Below are 22,978 nucleotides of genomic sequence, written 5' to 3'. Positions count from 1 at the left end.
CAATTCTTCTCGAAAAAAGCAATAGCAATCAACATCTCGTTATCCAATTTAAACTGTATTAGAAACCAATTTATCACAAACTTCAAAATAGGAGTTTTTCAGAAATCCATTAGAATGTATATTCCGTCCAGACAGGTCACTGATTGTGAAACGACCATATTTTAAAACATTTTAAATTTGTGATTATTTCAAAAAACACATCCAAATAAATCCACGTAAAGTGGTGCATTGTAGAAGGTAACATTCGGACAAGTTTACATTATCCTGTATAATATATCCCATGCCAAATTGAATTTTTTCCCAAAATTAATTTCAACAATATATTTAAATTATATTTTATTGTAAAACAGATTTGCTTTTGATATCCATTATCCAAGTTAAAAAACGGCACTTTTATATATTTGCCTACAGGTCACTTACATCTTCATACGTTAAAAAATATGCTTGTATCCTTCACAATACTCTCAACAATTTATTATCATAAGTTAACTACAGTAAAAACTTTACACCAGTAAAAACCAATGATTCTACATGAATAGTAACTAGGGCTGAAACGATTCACCGAAATATCGATATTGTTCGATATAAGTGCTCGGTTCAATGTTCGATTCACCATCTCGATTTTCGGTTCGATACGTTTTTTTTATAATCGGGTTTGGTTAACTCTTTGAAATAGATCGGGTTCGACCTTATTTTAACAGTTTGACACACACGAGGGAGAAAATTGGGACGGTAAAGTTGCAGAGTAGGCTGCCTCTGCTATTATTTATACGAATAAAGTGTTCTTAATCAACAGAACCACAAGTATCAGAGATGTGCAATTAACAAAAATTAAAAAATTATAACTACGCATGTAATACATGAAAAGTACAACCGGTATTTTACTCATTTTTTGCTATCAAATTCCCAACCAGTGAATATTTTCCAGGCAGCATGCTCCTACTGTCAATAAATCTCCATAATTTTCTCCATTTTGCAGTACTTCCTGACTTATTTACTTCCAAAAACGATCGTGTTTTCCTAATCCGAATTTCCTCCTTTTATTGTAAATACATGCAGATATCTCGTTAAATTATCTACGATCACTCAATCAACTGAAAGATCAGTGTGATTCACATGAAATATATTTCTAGTGTATTTCAAGGATTTAATATGAAAACAAAATGAATTATTCATTCTAAATGAGCTAGTGCAAAATAATCAGAAAAGGAAAGATCTTCAGATTTTTTTTTTAAATTCATTTTTATTTTCTGTCATAATCATTAATTTTATATGATTTAATTTTTTAGTGAGAATAAAATTTTAATTTTCAAAAGATTGACCTAGTACCCTGACTTTTTCAATGAATAATTTTTTATTCAACATTTGTTTTATTTTAATTTTTGTCCCTATATTTGGGCTAATAACGTTTTACTTGGGGCTAGTAACTTTATTGCTGCCACTAGCCCATGGGCTAGTACTTGAATTTTTAGATTGCATACCCCTGGTAGTATATTTCTATTGTATCACCACTTTTTACTCTTTGTTTTTTAAATCTGAATACGTTTTCTTTAACCTTGTGAATAGTTTCGTTCTTAAATTGTATCGTATTGAAAAAATTGAATTGTGACACAAGTATTGCAATACGTATCGTATCGTGGAGGGGGCGTATCGTTTCAGCCCTAGATAAATAATATATGATTGGGGTTCAATAAAGGTTTTTAATTCAAAACCTATTCATCCCTTTGAAAGAAATATCTGAAACCCTTAAGCGCCCCATTCATCTGGTTTGGTCACCGTCACAAGTATCATATTATGACAATAGCCAATACAAAAGTGCATTTAAAAATTTTTTTTGTAAGATACAAAACTCAGATGGTCTATTATGTCAGATACGGGACTGAGACTCGGTGCTTCGCACCTCGTCCCAGTCCCGTATCTGACATATTAGACCATCTTCGTCTTGTATCCCTTACTTATACCCCCTGCTTGAAACGCGAGAGGGGGGGGGGTAAATAGTAATCGTGACGTCCGTCTGTCCGTCCGTCAGTTACGCTTTGTGGTATTTGGGGTACCCATCTCTTATCCGCAACTTCTCATATACCACTAGATGAAATTAGACGAGACATTTAGAAATTCTTTACTACATATTGCCACTGTGCACCTTCTATTTCACGTTTTTATCCGACACATATTTTGGGTTTCCTATAGCAAAACATGGACACTGTCATGGTATTCATATGGGAGAAGGAAGTATCATTTAGGAGCTCATTGCTGACAGTACCTTTGCTTAGTTCTAAAATGCTGTAGAATATTGTTACCAAATTCAGCTTGTTATTCAAAGTACCAATAAATCTTTTTCAAACTAAAAATTTACAAGATGGAGAATTTTTACATATCCAAACTATAATGTTTTAGAGGTCCGCGTTTGCTCTGCTCCTGATTTGTATTGTTTTAATCGACATTTTAGCTTGAATACTGTTTGTTACTTACATGTATCTCTTTTATAAAATGTAAACATTTGAAATAAACCATATTTTTCCTTACCTATTGAGAACAGAACATCATGATTCAAAGAGCAATTTTCTTCATTTTCTTTACTTTTTTTTAGATTTGAGCTGTTTAATTATTCTATAATACATCACAGTGTTTCAAATGTCCCAACTATCAGAAATGGTTTATGTGGATCTCTGTAATGAATTAGGAACCCCGACAGAAGTGAGGTTGAGAAGGGAAGTGGTGGAAACTAGAGAGGATGTGGAGGCTCGTATAGATATGCAGAAGTCATTTGTGAAAATGCTAAGTGGGAGTAAACGTGAAGGATTCAGACTGAAAACTTCAGATATGGATTGGATGTACTGGCCTCCAAACCATAAGGTAATCTGTGATCTCTCTCAGTTCAGTTTTACTGTCTCCCACAGCACACTGTGATTCTTATGGAGTGGGATGATATATCACCGGAATTTACCAGACTGAATGTGTTGAGTTCATCAATAAATGTTATTTCATTACTCTCTTATGTTGTGATAAATGGTAAATTTTATATATCTAGTACATTATTCCGCAATACCTTTATGCTATTACTCCAGCTCAGCTCTGACACTCCTTTCGCTGCTTCTGCTGTCCACCACGGACCTTGTTCTACACTTGAAATAATGCATACAGAAACTGACTATGCATGCTGTTTACTATCACATCACTGGCCGACGATGTCTCTACCATGGATACAAAGATGTCGTACACAAGGTTGGCCATCTGAGGATGTTATATCGGATATATTAAACGGAGGATTCCATGTTGTTCCTATCGGCAGTACAACTGAAAATGAACTAGAATGGAGAATCTCATTTTCGAAAGCAGAATACAAACTTGTCTATTCAATGAATCACTGTCAGTTTTTGTGTTATGGTCTCTTTAAAATTTTTCTTAAAGAAGTGATTAATTCTAAAAAAAATAAACCCCTTCTTTGTTCGTACTTTATAAAGACAATTATGTTTTGGGTTATTCAGAGAAATATCGATTTAACTTGGGCTCCCGATAATTTATTGTATTGTTTCTGGGAATGTTTTAAGTTATTGATATGTTGGGTCCGTATAGGGAATTGTCCAAATTTTTTTATTCCACAAAACAACATGTTTCGACTGAAAGTCACCGGTTCTGCACAAACCGCACTGTTTTGTCAGTTGTATGATTTGTATAAAGAAGGAATTTCATGTCTACTGTTTAGTCAAACTTTGAGACCTTACTTCATTAACGCCATGTTAAAAAGAACCCGTCCAGTCTGTACAGAGGAGAGTAGTTTCATATCTAATACATATCTAGAATTAATTTTTTTTTCATGAATTACTATATTTAAAACTACAAATATTTCGTAATGAAGAATTCGCAATGTACATGAAACAAATAGAACGTGTAAAAAGGAAAAGATTGACTTCGTATCAAACAGTAATATTACAATGTATGACATCAGAAGTGTTACATTCAACTGCCATGTTTATACAGAGTAGTATTTCTCCTACGAAAGATTGCAATAAGAGATATTATAAAGCTAATAAAGTACCAGCATTGCTAAAATTGTCATGTACACTTGGCTATGTGTCAAACAGTCTGTATCTTGCGATGTATTTGTACAGAACCCGTCGATTTGAACATTCACTTAGTTGTTTACAGAAAACAAAGGAGAAAATGTCAATGCCATATACTATATATAATGGTCCCATAGATGTGAATATATTTGAGTATAGACGATTCATGAAAAAAATGTCTCTGGGTGATAAATTAAGGAAATCACAAATGAGAGATGTTGTATTAGAATGTAGGTACACTTACATTGAGGAATTAGTGTTAGAACAGAAAGTCATTCAGATGAATGGGTTGCCTTCATTATGCATTCCACCTTTAGTGATGTTGCACATGCTGTTTATATTGAATCACCACAGACTGGGTGACACAGTCAGATCACAAAAAAACTCTACAGGATCTAGAGACTCTGATTCTCTATGATGACGGGGCTAATGTATCTGTTCCTGTCAAAGGTATTTCATGGCAAATACTTGGTATCTGCAAACAGATATGTGGAGATTTTTTGGGTTCCCAAAAGTGTTATCAATATGCGTGGCAACAAGATCAACTTCAGAATATTAGGGAAGCAACACTTTCCAGAATGATGCTACCGAATTGTGAAATAAAAAAGATGTCATTTTTTTCATACCAGTCCAATCGTTTAAAGATTATATTAAAGTCTTTTTTTCAAAGATCATATCCAAGATCTATTTTAAAAACCCTGTGAGATATTTTTATTAATGCTCTTCTGTTCTCAAAGGGTTACATTCTGTAACAATATGTGTTGCATTCCGCTATTATCTTTTAAACAATGTTTTCAAGAGGATATACAGATTTGCTTTGATTTAAATTACTGTAAATCTCTTTTTACTCGCGAGAACTTTATTTTCGAGTAATTAAGCGAGACGGTATGCTCGCGAAAATTTCATTCTCGTGTATAATAGAATTTCTTAGGATTATATAGAGCAAAGACCACAATTCGTGAAAATTTTGTCTCGCTAATAAAGAGTCAATGACAATCTCGCGAAAATAAGGTGTCGCGAAAATTAAGTGATCTACAGTACTGTTGATATATATTGTCTTTTTATGAAGACATACATTGTGCATTTGAATTAGATCAGCTTACGCTGTTTCATGATTCTATTCAATTTGTGCAGTTATCTGTCACATTATTATTTCTTGAGAAAAAAAATCACTATTGTTGAGAAATTAAAGCCTCGTTTTTGTATCTCCTTTTTACCTTATGTAAAATTAATCTTTGTATTGTTACAGGAACATAATTTTGATTTGTGAAATAAATGTAGACTGATATATTTTTTTTATCTACGACCTGCTTTTTTCTCTAAGGGATGGACAATCCGATATTTTTTTTTTGAATAGCAGATTTTCAAAATATATGATTCAAAACTATGAACAATACGTGTATTGGAAGTGTGATTAGGAATCCTCTTTAATACATGTTATTTATCTAATAAGAATGTGTGCATTTCTACACGTAGAGTCATCAACAATTTATAATATACATGTTTTCTTTGATTCATTCCTACCTTATATAATTAAACAATTAGGCTTTCATCAGATACGCACTAATTTTACCCAGTCCCTTTGAACAATTTTTTCATGGAAAGTCTATCTATATCTGGCTTCCTCAACACCATCTCAAAAATCTCCTTAGAAAGAGAGCTACGTGTGTAATGTGGAATACCACTTGCATAATTTAATTCTAGTTCGATACTTTAAAATACAATTAAAATGATGAGACTTCTAAACAAAGACAATGTTGTCACCTGCTTTGTCACAAGGAACCAGTTCACACTGATCGTTAATCTATCTAATTCTTGTTTCACTTCTGCATTGTAAAAGACAGAAGGAAAGATATATTTTTCATATTGCCCCAAAATTGCTTAATGCTATATTTCAACGCCAATCTGATATACTGAACTCATTCTGACAAACAAATTTGTGATTTGGCATATTACTTACATTAATTTAGTCATGTTGTTGACATATTGGATTTTGAGTAAAAATCTGATTTTTTTAGATGTATCTTCTGTGAAGTATCGCAGTTTAAAAGGCATATGATTAGCAATATTGAACATCACAGATCCGAGCTTAACTTTACAGCGTAACAGATAGCAGTACAGTTTGCAATTTATTTAGATGTAGTAAATACGCATTAAAATACATAATATGAAGAAAAAAAACGAAAATATCACCAGATGTTTAGTTACAGTCGAAATGGGAGTTTTCTCATCGATTTGTTTTATCGAGTCCCATTTAAAACAATAATGGTAAAACAAAAATACGTTGTCAGTGTAGACCGTCGATATAAGGATTACCTATTTAGCTGAATGATAGTGAGATTACTTTCTAAATTACTAATAAATAAACAGAAGTTCCCATGTGTGTTCGAGATTGGTTCCTCGACTGTTAATAGAAGAATCAAGTTAAACTCAAATATATTCATCAACGAAATTCTTAATTTTAAGCGGGACTTATCCAAGATTTATTCAGCAAAGAGTGACGCTGATTTAGACACTTTGACGTTATTATCCGTGCTCCGTAAAGTGATACACCGCATAACATAAAATCTCAGAACAACTTTATTTATATATGTATATATCTATTTAAAATTTGCTATGTTTATTAATGAAAAATGTACTAAAGATTAGTGAGAATTTTAGAACGAAGTGATGGTTACTTTTCAATATAGAGAACATGTCCATGATTTTACCGGATAATCCTTGTAAAAGCAACTGTAAATAACAGTGTGGGTCTGGTTAAAAAATATATTTAATTTAAAAAAAACTTCCTATTGTGAGGGATGTAAAACTGAGGATGAAGTTATTGACCCTAACGAACTTTTTAATATTCGTTCAAGAGGAATGATTGATGCTCATTATCTTCATATTTCATTGAGGCAAGGAAATTGTTCAATGGTCAACATTACGTTACAATTGCCTTTTCAGGGTATAAAGTTCATGAAACATATGGAGATAACGAGAGTATTCCAGAACAAAATTGCATAAAACTATACAAAAAATAGGAGGATATTTCAGGATATATAGTACAGATGAACCTATTCAAAGTTTTTGTCGATATACCATCTATGCTTTCTTTTTCTTCTTTTTCTTTTTTTTTCAATTTTGAGATTGAATACTGTTCGTTATCTCCATATCCTTCATTAGCCGCTTTTATTATTATTATTATCATTTTCACCTTCTTCTCATATTGATGATATTGTATGTTTAATGCAATTTTTGTGAAGATCTCAATTTTATAATAAGTATTACCCTGTAGTTAGCAAAACATAAAGGAAATATACAACCAGCTTTTAATTAAATAGTACGGTAAAAATATAACGAACACATATACATAAAACCTGTAAAATACAACTCTAAGAAAAAGACATTATTAAGAAGGAGATAGAGGTAACGAACAGTATTCAATCTCAAGGTCCATAAAACAATACAAAATCAAAGCAGAGCAAGCACGTACCCCCGAAACATCAGAGGTGGGATCAGGTGCCATGGAGGAGTGAACATCCCCTGCCGACCGGTCACACCCGCTGTGTGATCCTTGTCATGATCAGGAAATAACGGAAAGGAAATCAATTTCTGATTGACAACATCTATGTGGTTTTTGGAGACCAGGTATTCCAACAGTCTACTGGAATCCACATGGGTACAAATTGCGCCCCGTTATTAGCAGACATTTTAATATTCATATGAAGCAGAATTTATGCAAAATCTTATGCGTGAAAAGGAGAAAACACTTGCTGTGGCCTTCAACTCGACATTTAGATATATCGACGACGTATTGTCAATTAATAATGGTAATTTCCATTCCTACGTCGATACGATATATCCTGGTGAGCTTGAGATAAAAGAAACCACAAAGTCCGACACTTCTGTTTCATACTTGGATATTTTACTTGAAAAAGACACTAATGGTAATCTAACAACCAAGCTATATGATAAACGTGATGACTTTAACTTTTCTATCGTCAACTTCCCTTACTTATGCAGCAATATGCCTCGAAGTATATACTAGTATGTCTCAGTTGATTCGATACGCAAAAGCATGCTCTACGTATGAACAATTTCTAAAACGAGGTAAATTATTGACAAGCAAGTTGACGAAACAAGAATATCAGCAGTCTCGTTTAAATGCATCATTTCGTAAGTTCTATGGTCGATACAATGACCTTGTCAGCAAATACAGTTTATCATTGAGTCAAATGCTGACTGACGTTTTTCATACCAATTGTTAGTCCATTATTTATACACTGAATTGACGACGGATTTTTTCCGTTATTTCCTGATCATGACAAGGAGCACACAGCGGGTGTGACCGGTCGGCAGGGGATGCTCACTCCTCCATGGCACCTGATCCCACCTCTGATGTTTCGGGGGTTCGTGTTTGTTCTGCTCTTATTTTGTATTGTTTAATGGACTTTGAGATTGAATACTGTTCGTTATCTCCACATCCCTATGCAAAATACAAACATCTTTTCAAAGAAAAATAAAAGTAATACTACTGATCTGAAACTGATGTTACTAATATATCTATAGTTATAAACTCCGCTTCTTGTATTTTTTGTGCAGTAAAATGCAATTAGGGATACAAATAATGACTTCATTGAAGTAACTAGATTTTCATATTTTATTTGAAGAACCTTGAAGAAATATCTTACTACTGTATCAGAAGCTTTTAGTACTCTAAATACGAACTTACAGTACCAATCAGACCCAACCTGATACCCAAGCAATCCCAGAAAGCAGTCCCCGGGTCTGATCTGGGACTGCTTTGTGTCAGGTTGGGTCTGGTTTGCACTGTACTTCGTTGATGTTAACCTTTTATCTACAATACAGTTGATGCTTTATAAACAAAAGTACTAGTAGCAATAAATATCATGTACATATCTTGGTAACATCAGTGAAATCTATGGAGATATCGAATAGTATTATGAAAATAATGGCCAATAAATATTTTTAAAAACAGCATTTGACTTAGTGAAAAAAATGTATTTGCTGACAATGTCATTGTATCGACCATTTAACTTAGGAAATGATGATTTTGAATTAGATTGCTGATATTCTTGTTTCATTAACTTGACTGCCAGTAACCATGATCTCCCAATTTGTTTTAGACATTGTTCATACATAGAGCATGCTATTGAGTATCGAATCAACTGGTAGATAGAAACCCCGTATGCAGATTATGAGGGTATATTGCTGCATAAGTAAGGAAAAATGACTACTGAAAAGTTAAAGTCAACACGCTTAGCTTAAAGCTTGGTTGTTAAATTTCCATTAGCGTCTTTTTATCATATGGAGAAGCTGTTGGGATGTTTACTTCAGAAATTTTAGTAGATATCAACTATGTAAGAACCTGGATAATTTAATGATAATCGATATTTATATCGCAAACTTCATTATATTACAAAAAGTACTGATGGCTGAGTATATCACTATACATACCGGTATATATTGGAAACTTCAGTACCGAACAATGTGGAGAAGGTACGAAAATGACTTTATCAGCAATGCAAGTATATATCAGCTTAGTAAGAATCCTGTTACTTCATTGCCTTAAGAAATATTCTAGAAGCGCTAAAGATATAAAAAGATAAACGTAAATCGTCAATCATATGGTATGTGAAAAGAACTTCGAACAAATTGCTTATCAGTTGATATCAGCTCTCTTAATACCCAGCTACTTGAAGAACGCCAATATTTTAGCAGTAACATATACCATGGTATTTCACAAAATGTACTTGTAGCTATAGACATAACTGCAGATATCGAGGTAACTTCGGTGCAAGATCATGTAGAGAAGCTTTGAGAAAACTCATATCAACAATATTAGGAAATATCAGCTTTTTTTAAATGATGTCGATATTTGTATCTGAAACTTGCATTTTATTTACAAAAAGTATACTTACAACTGAATATTTAACTTCATTCATCTTGGATATTCAAGTGTAAGATCTTTGGTGAAGCTAAGAGAAAATTAACAACAATATTGTTGGTAAAGATCACCTATGTTAGAATCAAGTTACTTCAAGGATGTCTTTACTTTGTATTCAAACTTGGATTATTAGTATGTTGCACCTAATTGGTAATATCTGAGTTAATTGCTGTAGATAACTAGGTAACCTTCTGTGCCAGATCATGTGGAAGAGCTAATTGTTTTTATCAGCAATATTTGTAGATATCAGCAATGTGAAAACTGTTTACTTCAATGATTAAAAATCTTATTCAAAATTGCATAATTTAACAAAGAAAAAGGTACAAGTAGCTGAGTTTATTAAGACAGAAATCGTGGGTACTTCAAAGCCAGAACATATTGAAAAGCTAAGACATTGTTCGTTTTTTTTTTCAGCAATATTAATAGATATCAGCTATGTATAAATCCAGTTACTTCAATAATATCAACATTTATGTCTCAAAATTTCACAATTTTGCACAAAAGGAACTAGTAGCTGAAATTGTTCTTAAAAAAGATATATTGGTAATTTCAGTCTAAAGCACGTGGAGAACCCAGGAAAATGTTTCATCAGAATATTAGTAAATGTCACCAACGTAAAAATACAGTTACTATAAAATATCAGCATTTGTTTCCAATGCTTGCATTATATTACACAAATTGTACTAGAATCGTAGTTTATAACTGCAGATATCTTGGTAACTTTATCGCCAGATCATGTGGAGAGGCTATTATATTGTATCTATCAGCAGTGATTAGTACATATCACTTAGGTAAAAACCAATAAATTCAATGATGTTAATACTATTATTTGTACTGTAAAATTTTTATATGTCTCACAAAATATACCAGCAGTTGAAAAAATGAAAAACTATAAACGGAAATTGTCAATCGGGTTTAATGTGGAGAACCTCGAAGAAATTTCTTATTAAATGTATCAGTATAGATATCAGCTTTCTAAATATCCAGCTACATGAAGGATGTGAATATTTTACCCTATAAATTAATCAAATTTTAAAAAATTATTATTAGTTAAAGATATCACTACAGGTATCTTTGTTACTTGAGTGCCATATCTTAAATCATATTCAAGATATTTCGAAACAAGAAAACTTTATTGTATTCATTTCTTTTTATTAACATTCAACATTCATTATACTTATAAAATGCGTGGAAAGCTTTTGTGTTCAACGCACGCACCATAAAACGGAGACGGGGTCAAAGGTTATTTGTAGCCAACTTTACTTACTTGTCGTAGCCAGCTACTAGTAGCTAGTTACTAGTAGCTAACTTTACTTACTTTTCGTAGCCAGCTACTAGTAGCTAACTTTACCAACTTGTCGTAGCTAGCTAATATATAGTATCCAGTTTTTAGAAGCTAACTTTACATATCTCTGACAAAACAAATATCAAGGTCTTGTTTGAATTTAACATTTCAAAATATTCATTATCTTCATCTGTTCTAATATAAGATATGCATAATTTAGGGGAAGAGGAGGGAACCAATAATATGCTTTCAATTTTACTTTCCTATATTTTACCTGGCGCTTGAGCACTTTGAATAGAATACATAGACATGACCTTAAAAGTAAAATATGAATTTGTGCATTGCGTTTTTTTTCTTTTCATCTGGAAAAAGAGGGTGACTTTTATAGGGAAGACAAAAATTCAGTCTCATACTTTTTTTCAGAAATTCTTTCTATATGTGTACATAGATTGAAACATTTTGCATGGAGAACATGTTTGCCCATGGTTTTGAATAAATGTAGGTATATCTGTTTTACGTGATTTATTTCAATATTGCAAAGTTTAAGTCACCTTTGCCGGCAGTTGTGTCACTTAGAATGACACCCAAAGATGTTTTATCCCACACACACACTCACACATATACAAAACAAAGATCTATATCATCCCGATAAAAATTGTGTTCAAATAATGAGATCAAAGTTGAGGAACGATCAGGGCGGGTAATACACCGAGTAATATACACAGAAAGCTATTTGCCTGTGAAATAAAAAACTTTTACTTAAAAGAAAACTGTGTAGTATGTATCCTGTAATTGTAAATTTGAATTTTAATTTGTTATAATTTTTATCATCATTTGTCAGGAAAAAGTGAAGTAATAAATAATACACTTAAGCGAGTTGACATTATGCACATTATACCCAGCACAAATATTATTGATTTCAAAATTTTTATATGGAAACCTTTTCAATAGAAATGGACCTCGTAAATATATTTGCCTTGTAATTAATCATTTGCAAAATTGTTTTAAAAAAAACCATTCTGATTGTTCACACAAGTACATGTACTCTGAAGCTGACATTTAAGAAATGCTTGAGTTTCTGTTTCTAATTGCCAATATCTATGTGGTTTTTTTGGGACCAGGGCTTCTTACAATCTATTGGAATTCCCATGGGTACTAATTGTGCCCCGTTATTAGCAGGCAGAATTTGTCCAAAATCAAGTCAAATATTTTTTTTCTAGGTCCGTCTGATGTTTTGGAGGTCCGTGTTTGTTCTGCTCCTATTTTGTATTGTTTATGGACTTTTAATCTTTAAATAACGTTCATTATCTTCATGTTTTATTTGGACTGGAAAGGTTCCCATACTATTGATATTGTAATTACATGTACATCAATAGGGAAAGGCTGTCCCAAGTTTTCTAATCCAAAATCCTTGAAATTATTGGTTTATATCAAAACTGGGAATCTCTGAAGACTATTAATGACATGTGTCTAATATCCCTTGAGGATTATCCGAGGGATACCAAAAAACTCCTTGAATCTGTGTCCACTATAGACTCAAAGGAATAACACCTTTTTATATCTACCAGTATAATTTCGTTATTCTGAGTACTGAAGAATGAAAAAGTACCTAACGACAAGTATCCTCGGGGACAGACTGTCCACCAGCGGAGATACATGTTCAAAGATTAAAATAATATATATGGAGATAACGAAGGATATTCAAGCTCAAAAGTCCAATTATTCTAATTTCTGACTCCTTCCAACAACGTTGATAAGAAATTATTGACGAGTTAGTTACCGTGGCACTTAACCCTGAACTTAGTACATGTCAAGTATTATCACGAAATCGACAGTTTATGTAAGACGGGGGATTTTCAGTCAAAACATTTCTCCGGGCCAAAAACAAGGTATGCAGGTATATTTTTTATTAACTTTTTTTGAAATTGAAATTCAGAATAGTGAATTGATAAATATTTGACTTTAAATGGGGACTGTTGACAAAAATGGTTCCTAGAAGTTTAGCGAAGAAGGATGTTAATTTTGTTTAGATTTTAAAATATTTCAACTGGGTTATGTCCTCAATACATATAAGAGATAAAATTCATGATAAAAGTTTTTTTTAAAAGTCAGACAACAGCTGAACATTATCAAGTGTCGCTGTGAAACATGATATAAATTAAGTATTATGCTTTCTTTTCACAGTTTCGTACTTTATGATTATTTCAAATTTCGATATGAATCATATTCCTCGACTATCTAATGATGTCTACGTGGGACTTTGCCATGAAATAGGCACTCCTGATGAAATACGGCTCAGAAGAGACGCGTTCGACATTTTAGAAGAGTTAGATAAGCCGCTACGCATCAAGTATGGACTTTACAAAATGAAAAGCGGGAGTAAACGTGAAGGATTCAATCTGAGCACTTCGGACGAGGATTGGATGCTCTGGCCTCCAAACCATAAGGTAATCTGTGATCTCTCTCAGACCCGCCTTTACCGTATCCCACAACACACTGTGATCCTGATGGAGAGTGAGAATTTACCACCGGGATTTACCAGACTTAAACTCATAAGCCCATCCAATGTTGATAAAGTCATATCCTCCCGTATAGAGATAAAAAACGAAATTTATATATCCAGTACATTATTTCGTGATAACCATATGCGATTCCTGGAAACCATTTATGTCACCACCTCTACTCCTATTCATCATGGGCCATGTTCTTCATTTGTTAATGAAGAAGATATTGAAGAAGACTACGCCTTCTGCTTCAGATCACATCACTGGCCAAAAACATCCTTACCGTGGATACAAAGATGTTATCAACAAGGGTGGCCCTCGGAAGCTGTTGTATCGGATATATTAAGCGGTGGATTCCACGTTGTCCCTATAGGCAGCACACCTGCGAAAGAAGAAGAATGGAGAATCTCATTTTCACTAGCAGAGCAAAAACTGGTCTATTCAATGAATCACTGTCAATTTCTTTGTTATGGTCTCTTTAAAATTTTTCTGAAAGAAGTAATCAATTTTCAGAATCATACACCAGTTCTTTGTTCATATTTCACAAAAACAGTTGTATTTTGGGTGATTCAGAGTAATAGGTCTTTGACATGGTCAGCTAATAACTTATTACCTTGCTTTTGGGAATGCTTTAAATTATTAATTCACTGGGTGCATACTGGAGAATGTCCAAATTTTTTTATTCCACAAAATAACATGTTCCGACTGAAAGTCACCGGTTTTGTACAAACTTCACTGTACTGTCAGTTGTATGATTTGTATAAAAAGGGAATATCATGTCTACTTTTGAGTGAAACCTTGAGATCTTATCTCAGTAAAGCTATTTTAGACACTACAATGAAAGTTTGTTCACAATCGAGAACTTCAGGTATACCTTTCTCAATATTAATGTTAAAGTTATTTAACGAAATAAGAATACCTGCATCATCGCCAGAATTTTCTACTATTGAATTATTTGCAATTTACATTAAACAGATAGAAAATGTGTTAAAACAAAGGTTGTCTCTATGTAAAGCAGTTGTATTACAATGTATTACATCAGATGTTTTAAAGAACTCGGCATTTTTGATGCATAGTAAAATATATCCACACAAATATCGCAACAAGGATTATTACAAGGCTAATAAAGTGCCAGCATTGTTAAAACAGTCGTGTGCGTTAGGTTATGTGTCAAATATTATGTATCTCGCAATTCATTTTTACGGAACAAAAAGGTACGAACATTCTCTTAGTTGTTTACAGGTGGCACAGAGGAGAATGTCAATGCCATATATTATGTATTTTTGTCCTGTAAATGAAGATATATTTACTCACTGCATTGCTGAGATGTCTCTGAGTAACATTATAAAGAAAGTACTAGTTTCAGATATTGCTTTAAACAATAAATACACCTACATTGACGAACTAGTAACAGAACAGAGGATCAGTGAAAGTAATGGTAGGTTGACGTTATATATCCCACCAATGGTGATGTTACACTTGTTGTTTATACTGAATCACCACAGACTGGGTGACACATTGAAGGCACATTACTTTCTAAGAAATCTCCAAATTCTTCTACACTCGGATGATTCGACTTATAAATATCTTCCTCCTACTCCTTTCAGAGACATTTCATGGCAAATACTGGGTATCTGCCAACAAATCTGTGGAGATTATTTAGGATCCCTACACAGTTATCATTATTCCTTACAACAGGAACCAACTCAAAGGATTCAGGAAGCGACGCTGTTCAGAATGAATTCTCTGTCTCAGTTACAGATGTGATCCTTTTATCAACTAGTGCATTGTATTAGATCATGTTTAATTTTGTTGATAATCACAATCATTTACTTTTTATATTTCTTACATCTATCTTCTGTTTTTATTGAATGGTAATTTATATATGCATTATTATGCAGCGATGTCTACTTTAGATGTTAAAAAATTGTCGAAATATAAATTGTAAATATTATTTGTATTGCATGATATTTTAGATTTAACGGCTGTATGATGTATTCCTTTTAGATATAAAGCACAAAGTAGGAGTCTGAACTCAGTTTTGATCTATAGAATTTGGAGTCTTCTAAAGATCAACAATCCCTAAGACATTTCCTTTCAAGTATTAATAAATATGATCATCATAATGGTGCATCTATTAAAATTGATAAGTATGATAATTATATTTTTGTCCCCGCTTTCACTGAAAGTGGGGGTGGGGTGGGGTGTTTATTTGGGTTTGTCTGTCTCTCCATCAGTCTAGACGATCCTCCGTCTTTATTTTTATCCGTCTGTAGCACTTTTGTTTCCACACGAGAAGGCGTTTAGCTTTTGCATTGAAATTTGATATCAAAACTTCCTATGACCAATAAAATATTCATGTCTCTAATTGATGTTGAGGTTTAAAGTTCAAAGATCATAAATCAATAATTTTTATCTGTTTTAAAACTTTCATTTTCGGACGATAATCTCGAGAAGGATTTCAACCTTTGCAATGACATTTTATACAAAAGCTCCCTACGGCTTAAGAAAAACCATTATTGATTTTGCAGTCTAATGTAAAAAAAATAATTCTATTCCAGATATTTTTTGAAAAGCAAAACTTAACAAAAAAACAATCAAACATATCAAAAACAAATCATGAAACATATGGAGATAACAAACAGTATTTAAGATAAAAAAATCCATAAAACCATACAAAATAGGAGCAGAGCAGACACGGACCTTCAAAACAACAGAGGTGGGATCAGGTGTCATGTGAGCACCCCATGGCGACCGGTCACACCCGCTGTGGGCTCCTTGTCGTGATGGAAAAATACTGGAAATCCGTTGACAATTCGGTGTATAAATAATGGACGAACAGTTAGTATGAAAAACGTCCGTCAGCATTTGACTAAATGATAAATTGTGTTTGCTGACAAGGTCATTGTATCGACCATAGAGCTTACGAAATGATAACTTTAAACAAGACTGCTGATATTCTTGTTTTATCAATTTGTTTGTCAATATCTTGCACCGTTTTAAAAAAAAATATTCTTACGTAAAGCATGCTCTTGGGTATCGAATCAACTGAGATATATAAATTCCGCATGCAGATGATAAAGGTACGGGGCGAATTCAAAGAATACAGTATACTTTCTTTAACAAAACTATGACTGGGCGAATTTAAAACGGGGCAAAGTGGTTTGCAAATGTGAAAGTGCGAAAATAAGACGGGGCGAAAATAACCCTGTACACAGTATTATGCTGCATAAGTAAGGGAAGTTGAAGATTAAAAAGTTAGAATTATTATGTATATCATTAAGACTCATTGTTAGATTACCATTATCGTCTTTTGCAAGTAATATATCCAAATATGAAAGAGCTATTTGTCAGATTCTGTGGTATCTTTTATCTCAAGCTCATCAAGATAAATTTTATTGACAAAGGAATGGAAATTACAATTGTTAATTGACAATACGTCGTCAATATATCTAAATGTCGAGTTGAAGGCCACAGAAAGCGTCTGAAATCTTTTCACGTATACGATATTGGACAATAAATTTTCCGCTTCTTATAAATACAAAAGTAAGTCTGCTTATAACTTGGCGCAATTGGTACTTATGGGAATTTCAATACATTGTTGGAAGACCTTGTCTCCAAAAGCCACATAGATATTGTCAATCAGAAACTCGAACATCTTTCTGATGTCAACTTCAGAGTACTTATGTGAATATGATTATGTTTTCTTTAAATTTCCTTTTTGAAAATATAATATATATAGGTCATTGGTCATTGCAAATTATTTGTTAAAACACAAAAGCTGACACCAAAGAGATGCTTCAGTTTCTGATTGACAATATCAATGTGGTTTTTGGAGACCAGGTATTCCAACAATCTATTGGAATTCCCATGGCTACCACTGTAAGCTTAAAATAACAGATACAACATAGTTTGACCCATTTATTTTATTTCTGAATATTTTACTAGGAAAGAAGTTTATGATACTTAACAACCCAGCTTTATGATGAACTTTTCAACGCTCATCTTTCCTTACAAATGCACATCCTATTGATATGTACGAACCTTTTTATTTGCCGGAAAAAAAATAAAATTGAGATGTGCACAGTACATGTAGCTCTGGTAGTAGCTCAAAAAAATGCTTGAGTTTCTGATTGACAATATCTACGTGGTTTTTGGAGTCCGGGTCTTCCAACAATCTCAAGGAATTCCCATGGGTATCAATTGCGCTCCGTTATAAGCAGACCTATTTTTATATTCATATGAAGCAGAATTGTGCAAAATCTTAAGAAAAAAAAAGTTGCTGTGGCATTCAACTCGACATTTAGATATATCGACGACCTATTGTTAATTAACAATGGTAATTTCCATTCCTGTTCCATTTCTGTTTCATACTTGGATATTTTACTTGAAAAAGACGTTAATGGAAATCTAACAACCAAGCTATATGATAAACGTGCTCTACGTATGACCAAACAGCAGTCTCGTTGAAAGTCATTATTTCGTAAATTCTATGGTCGATACAATGACCTTGTCAGCAAATACAATTTATCATTGAGTCAAATGCGGACTGACGTTTTTCATAATAACTGTTAGTCCATTATTTATACATTGACTTGACGACGGATTTTTCCATTATTTCCTGATCATGACAAGGAGCACACGGCGGATGTGACCGTTCAGCAGGGGATGCTCACTCCTCCTTGGCACCTGATCCCACCTCTGATGTTTTGGAGGTTCGTTTTGCTCTGCTCTTGTTTTGTATTGTTTTATGGACTTTTGATCTTGAATACTGTTCGTTATCTCCATATCCTTCTTTACACTGGATTACCTACCGTTTGCCAATATATCACCAGAAACACGCGGTCGGCAGGGCATCTGCTTCCAACGCTGATGTTTTAGAGTTCGCGTTTGTTCTGTTTATGATATTTATTGTCTCAAAAGACTTTTGAGTTTAATAAGATTTTATTATCATATTTTTTTTCTTCAGATTAATAGCAATGTTTCAACTTTTCCTAATCATGAATACGAAATTTTGAAATAGAAGAGTTTTATCACATGAATAGGAATGAAAATAAAATTAAAGGTTGGAAATCGAATTATATTTCCGGTAGCGTCCCTTATAAAATTCCTTTGAGAATAGGCTCACTTGATACTGCATGTTTCTACTGAAAGTTTGCGATACAAATATCAAGTAAAAAGTATGTCAATAGAATCTTTCTAGCCTGATAGGATATTTCTCTGCAGATTGTATATATTGAAACTTGAACGTTATTATTTAATGCAGGAAAATTACGATAAAGCATATTCTGTATGGAACATTGAATGAAAATGCACATTATAGACCCGTTAAAAGGTATGCTTGTTATGGATAATATGGCCCTGAGGCATACATATACATTTTATGTTTACCACACCCGAACATTAATATTACTTCCTTAAAGTCAGTGAATGAGAAAGACATAAATGCATTGACGTTGAAAAAGGTGAATCTAAAATTGAAATTTTTTAACATCACTACGTTTTGCTTGTTTGTTCCGTTGTTTTAAATCCTTTGAGATCTTTTCATTGCATTTTAGACTTAACCAGTTGCCGATGAAGAATTACATATTTAGACCTTCGTTCGGTACCAAAAATCTTTGAGCAATGCGAGATCTTTTGCCACCTACTGTCCTAAGTGGCTTCGGTTTATGCTCTAGAGTTGCAGTATAAGAAGTTAATCCTTACGTCGCTGGTAATTTATTAGTGGATCTGTCACAAAGTTCCGTCGCAAAGCCGACACGTAAGGATTAATATCTTATGCTGCAATTCTAGAACATATTAATATAGCTCTAACGACGTCGTAACGAAACATAACTGTGGATGTAATATATGGAGATAACGAAACGTATTCAAGCTAAAAGCCCATAAAACAACAAAAAAATAGGAGCAGAGCAAACACAGACTCTAAAACATCAGAGGAGGGATCGGTGCCATGGAGGAGTGAGCAATAAAAGAAAAGAAGGCAACAGAACTATGCGCCTTTTTAAATTATGGGCACCTCAGAATTTTCTTACTGACATTTTTTTCCTTCACTTTACTTTAAAATTTCAAAAATAGAAAATAACGTACAATGATCGAGCTCAAAAAGCAATATACAATAAAAATTTGTAAACATCTTTGCAAAGGAAAGATGACGCGAATAAAAGTTGGTTTGCAGTATATGTGTCTACCTGTAATGAAAACAATCTTAGCTTTTTGTAAATAATTTTATGTCCAGGCTCAAATTTGCATTTGATAGACTTGCTTTAAAACACTTCAAATAATAAAAAGAAACAGGATAGATAGGTTAAAGATTCCTGAATGTGTGTAGATAATTCCTTCTATCAACATTCTGCTGATTATGTATAGAAGGTGGGTGGTTTCTGCAAACCCTAGAATTACATGTAGCACAGTGAATTTTTTTTTATTTTTAAAAAAGTTCAAAAATTCGCCTCAGGAGCTTGCTGACTCCTTCAATGATATATTGTAATTGGTTATAAATAGTAAGATCAGCAGAAATGATCAGGTAGGTTGCTAATAAACGTAATTTCACAAATATTATTGAGCTTTAAAAACATTTTGTATGAATTGAAGAATAACCAATTTTAATGAAGGTTCCATTTTCTTTCTTTCTTTTTTTATAGAATGAAGAGATAAAAAAAATTCATATCCTTCTAATGAATGGTCGAGGACAACATTATATATTTTAGCAATTTTGTAATTTAAAAAAGTATGTAAATTGTTGAAACTGAATTTAGCATTAAATCTACCCAGATATACAAATAAGAAATGAACATAGATTTTTAAAGATACCGGTATATACGAGAGCTGTTCAATAAATAATGTCCTGAACTGTATGACATACAGTACATATATCATATGACATTAAACTTGACTTTCTCTCATTATTGAATCTTTATTGAACTTATAACAGTTTATGTGACCACTTTTCATCACATAGTTTCATCGTGAGAAGCTGGAAAACAAGGGCTATTCGAGACACTGCATTATAAATGAATGGTTAAAGAATCAGTAAACTAGAGCGAAAATAAAAGCTTCATTAAAGCTGCTGTAAAACTTATTAAAAATCCCAAAGAAATATTCATTGAAATAATTGAGATTTACAGCAACCAATGCCTGTTTTATAGACAAATGAGCAGGTGGATTTCAATGATAAACAATTATATAATGGGCATCAAAAATGGGTACCGTCCTTGCCAACGAAAATTATAACAACTTATGTACTGTTTGTCAAATTTCAACAAATAATATTTGATAATGTATGATTGACTTTAAGACACAAAGCAAATTTGATAGACATCATTTTGGGAGTAGTTTACACTGTTTTAAAGAAACGTTTGACGGTAAAAAAGCTTAATACTCAAACGTCACGCTATATTTTGAAAAATGAGTGAAAACGACAGCGTGTACAAATGTCTTAACAATTATTTTAAAATATCAGTAATTGTAGTTATCCAAGTTTGTTTGATATTCAAACAGATAATGGAACATGAATCTATTGCTAAAAACCCTCAAAACAAAATTTACCATAAGATTTACTTGATAAAAGCAGCGAAGGTCTGACAAGAGCAAAGATATGCAAGAGCACAAAGACAGATTTATATGCAATTTTCTTAAATATTAGTGGTATTGTTGTTCAAATGCGTATTCGGGGAGATAGTTTAATTTCTGGAGGAGTCTAGAAAGTACTTTTTTGCAAAAAAACCCCGAAAGGTTTATGAGAGGAAGGACCCAGAATCAGGAATCCACTACATTAAATATCTTCATGACAGTGTCCAAACCCGCACGCCCTGAAGAGTAAAGGGGTTTTCGGGATAAACAGAAAGTTAATGTTTTTTTCACATTAACAATATTCGCCAGATCTTTGACCTTTTGACTTATTTCTATTTCCAAACTTGAAAAAAACACCTTTCAGAAGGAAGAAACAAGTCCAGGAAATCATAGGATCTGTCATTTTCTAGTACACTAAGGGTCATACCCAAAAATTAGTTCTACAAACAATAATAAATTGGATAAAAAATGTTACGGCCACGTGGTTAATTATAAGAGATTAATAAGTAAAATCATGAAGACTAAATCATTGAAAAGCGTCTTTTGCTCCTTTCTGAGCACCGAGGACATTAAGTCACGTTTTGTCCGCCGTCACATTATGTCCGCCGTCACGAAATGTCCGCCTCTTTTTCAGAAAAATCGTCACGTTATGTCCGCCGTCACGAAATGTCCGCCTCTTTTTCGGAAAAATTGTCACACTATGTCCGCCGTCACGAAATGTCCGCCTCTTTTTCGGAAAAATCGTCACACTATGTCCGCCGCCACGAAATGTCCGCCTTTCTCCCAAAAAAATAGAAATATTAGGTCCGCCGCCAAGAAATGTCCGCCTTTTCTCCCTAAAAAATCGTCATACTATTTCCGCCGCCACGAAGTGTCCGCCGATCATCCAAAATTGTAACGTTATGTCCGCCCCTACAAAATGTCCGTCCAAGATTGAAAATAGTGTTTTATTTTTTCTTTTCGGTGTTTAATATATGTATCTTTAACCAAACGTCTAATAATGTATGCCATCAGAAATATCCACCAAGAAAAATTAATAACAATGGTCTGTTCTTTGCTACAAATGATTTCATTGAACTACATTGTTTCGGTCAATTAATGGAGATATGTTTCATTTCTCTTGATTGTTTACGGTTTTGAGAATTTAATGGCATGGTGTCAGAAAAATTTAAGCCTTACCCTTTGTTTTGATGCCAGTTTTTAATTGTAATAACAAAGAAAACATTGTGAACGGCAGGAGGCGGTGGGTTATTTGATATTAAAGTTTAAAGTAGCCTTGGTGCTCTGCGGAGTTTAAAAAATAAATTTAAAGTATTTTACATTGGCAGGGAATATTTATATATTTAGTGTTCAAAAGCTTAGCAAAATTGCAATATAGACTAGAGGTACTGTGAGCAATGAGCTCACTAAATGATACCCCCCGCCTCCCATATGAATATAATGGCAGTGTCCATGTTTTGCTCTGGAAAATCAAAAATAAACATCAGATCAAAAAGTAAAATAGGAAGTACACAATGGCAATATGTAATTAAAATCTGTTAAAGTTTCATTAAATTTCCTTCAGTGGTATGAGAGGAGTTGCGGATAAGAGATGGGTACCCCA

At 33.1% G+C, this 22,978-nt stretch overlaps 1 protein-coding gene and 1 pseudogene across 1 annotated transcript; both read left to right on the top strand.

The window, feature by feature from the left end:
* Positions 1-2,592: 2,592 nt before the first annotated feature.
* On the top strand, positions 2,593-4,558 carry LOC134261009 (uncharacterized; annotated as a pseudogene).
* Positions 4,559-12,484: 7,926 nt separating this feature from the next.
* On the top strand, positions 12,485-15,706 carry LOC134261003 (uncharacterized). Its single transcript, XM_062743498.1, has one exon. The coding sequence runs from the start codon at positions 13,495-13,497 to the stop codon at positions 15,568-15,570; it is 2,076 nt and encodes a 691-aa protein (XP_062599482.1). The 5' UTR covers positions 12,485-13,494; the 3' UTR covers positions 15,571-15,706.
* The last annotated feature ends 7,272 nt before the right edge of the window (positions 15,707-22,978 follow it).

Source organism: Saccostrea cucullata, unplaced genomic scaffold (genome assembly GCF_032062105.1).
Source record: "Saccostrea cucullata isolate Sc308-1 unplaced genomic scaffold, CSIRO_AGI_Scuc_v1 ctg2904, whole genome shotgun sequence".
Classification (NCBI taxonomy): Eukaryota; Metazoa; Mollusca; class Bivalvia; order Ostreida; family Ostreidae; genus Saccostrea; species Saccostrea cuccullata.
Note: the sequence above shows the minus strand (reverse complement) of the source record. Positions and strands in the feature narration are given on the sequence as shown.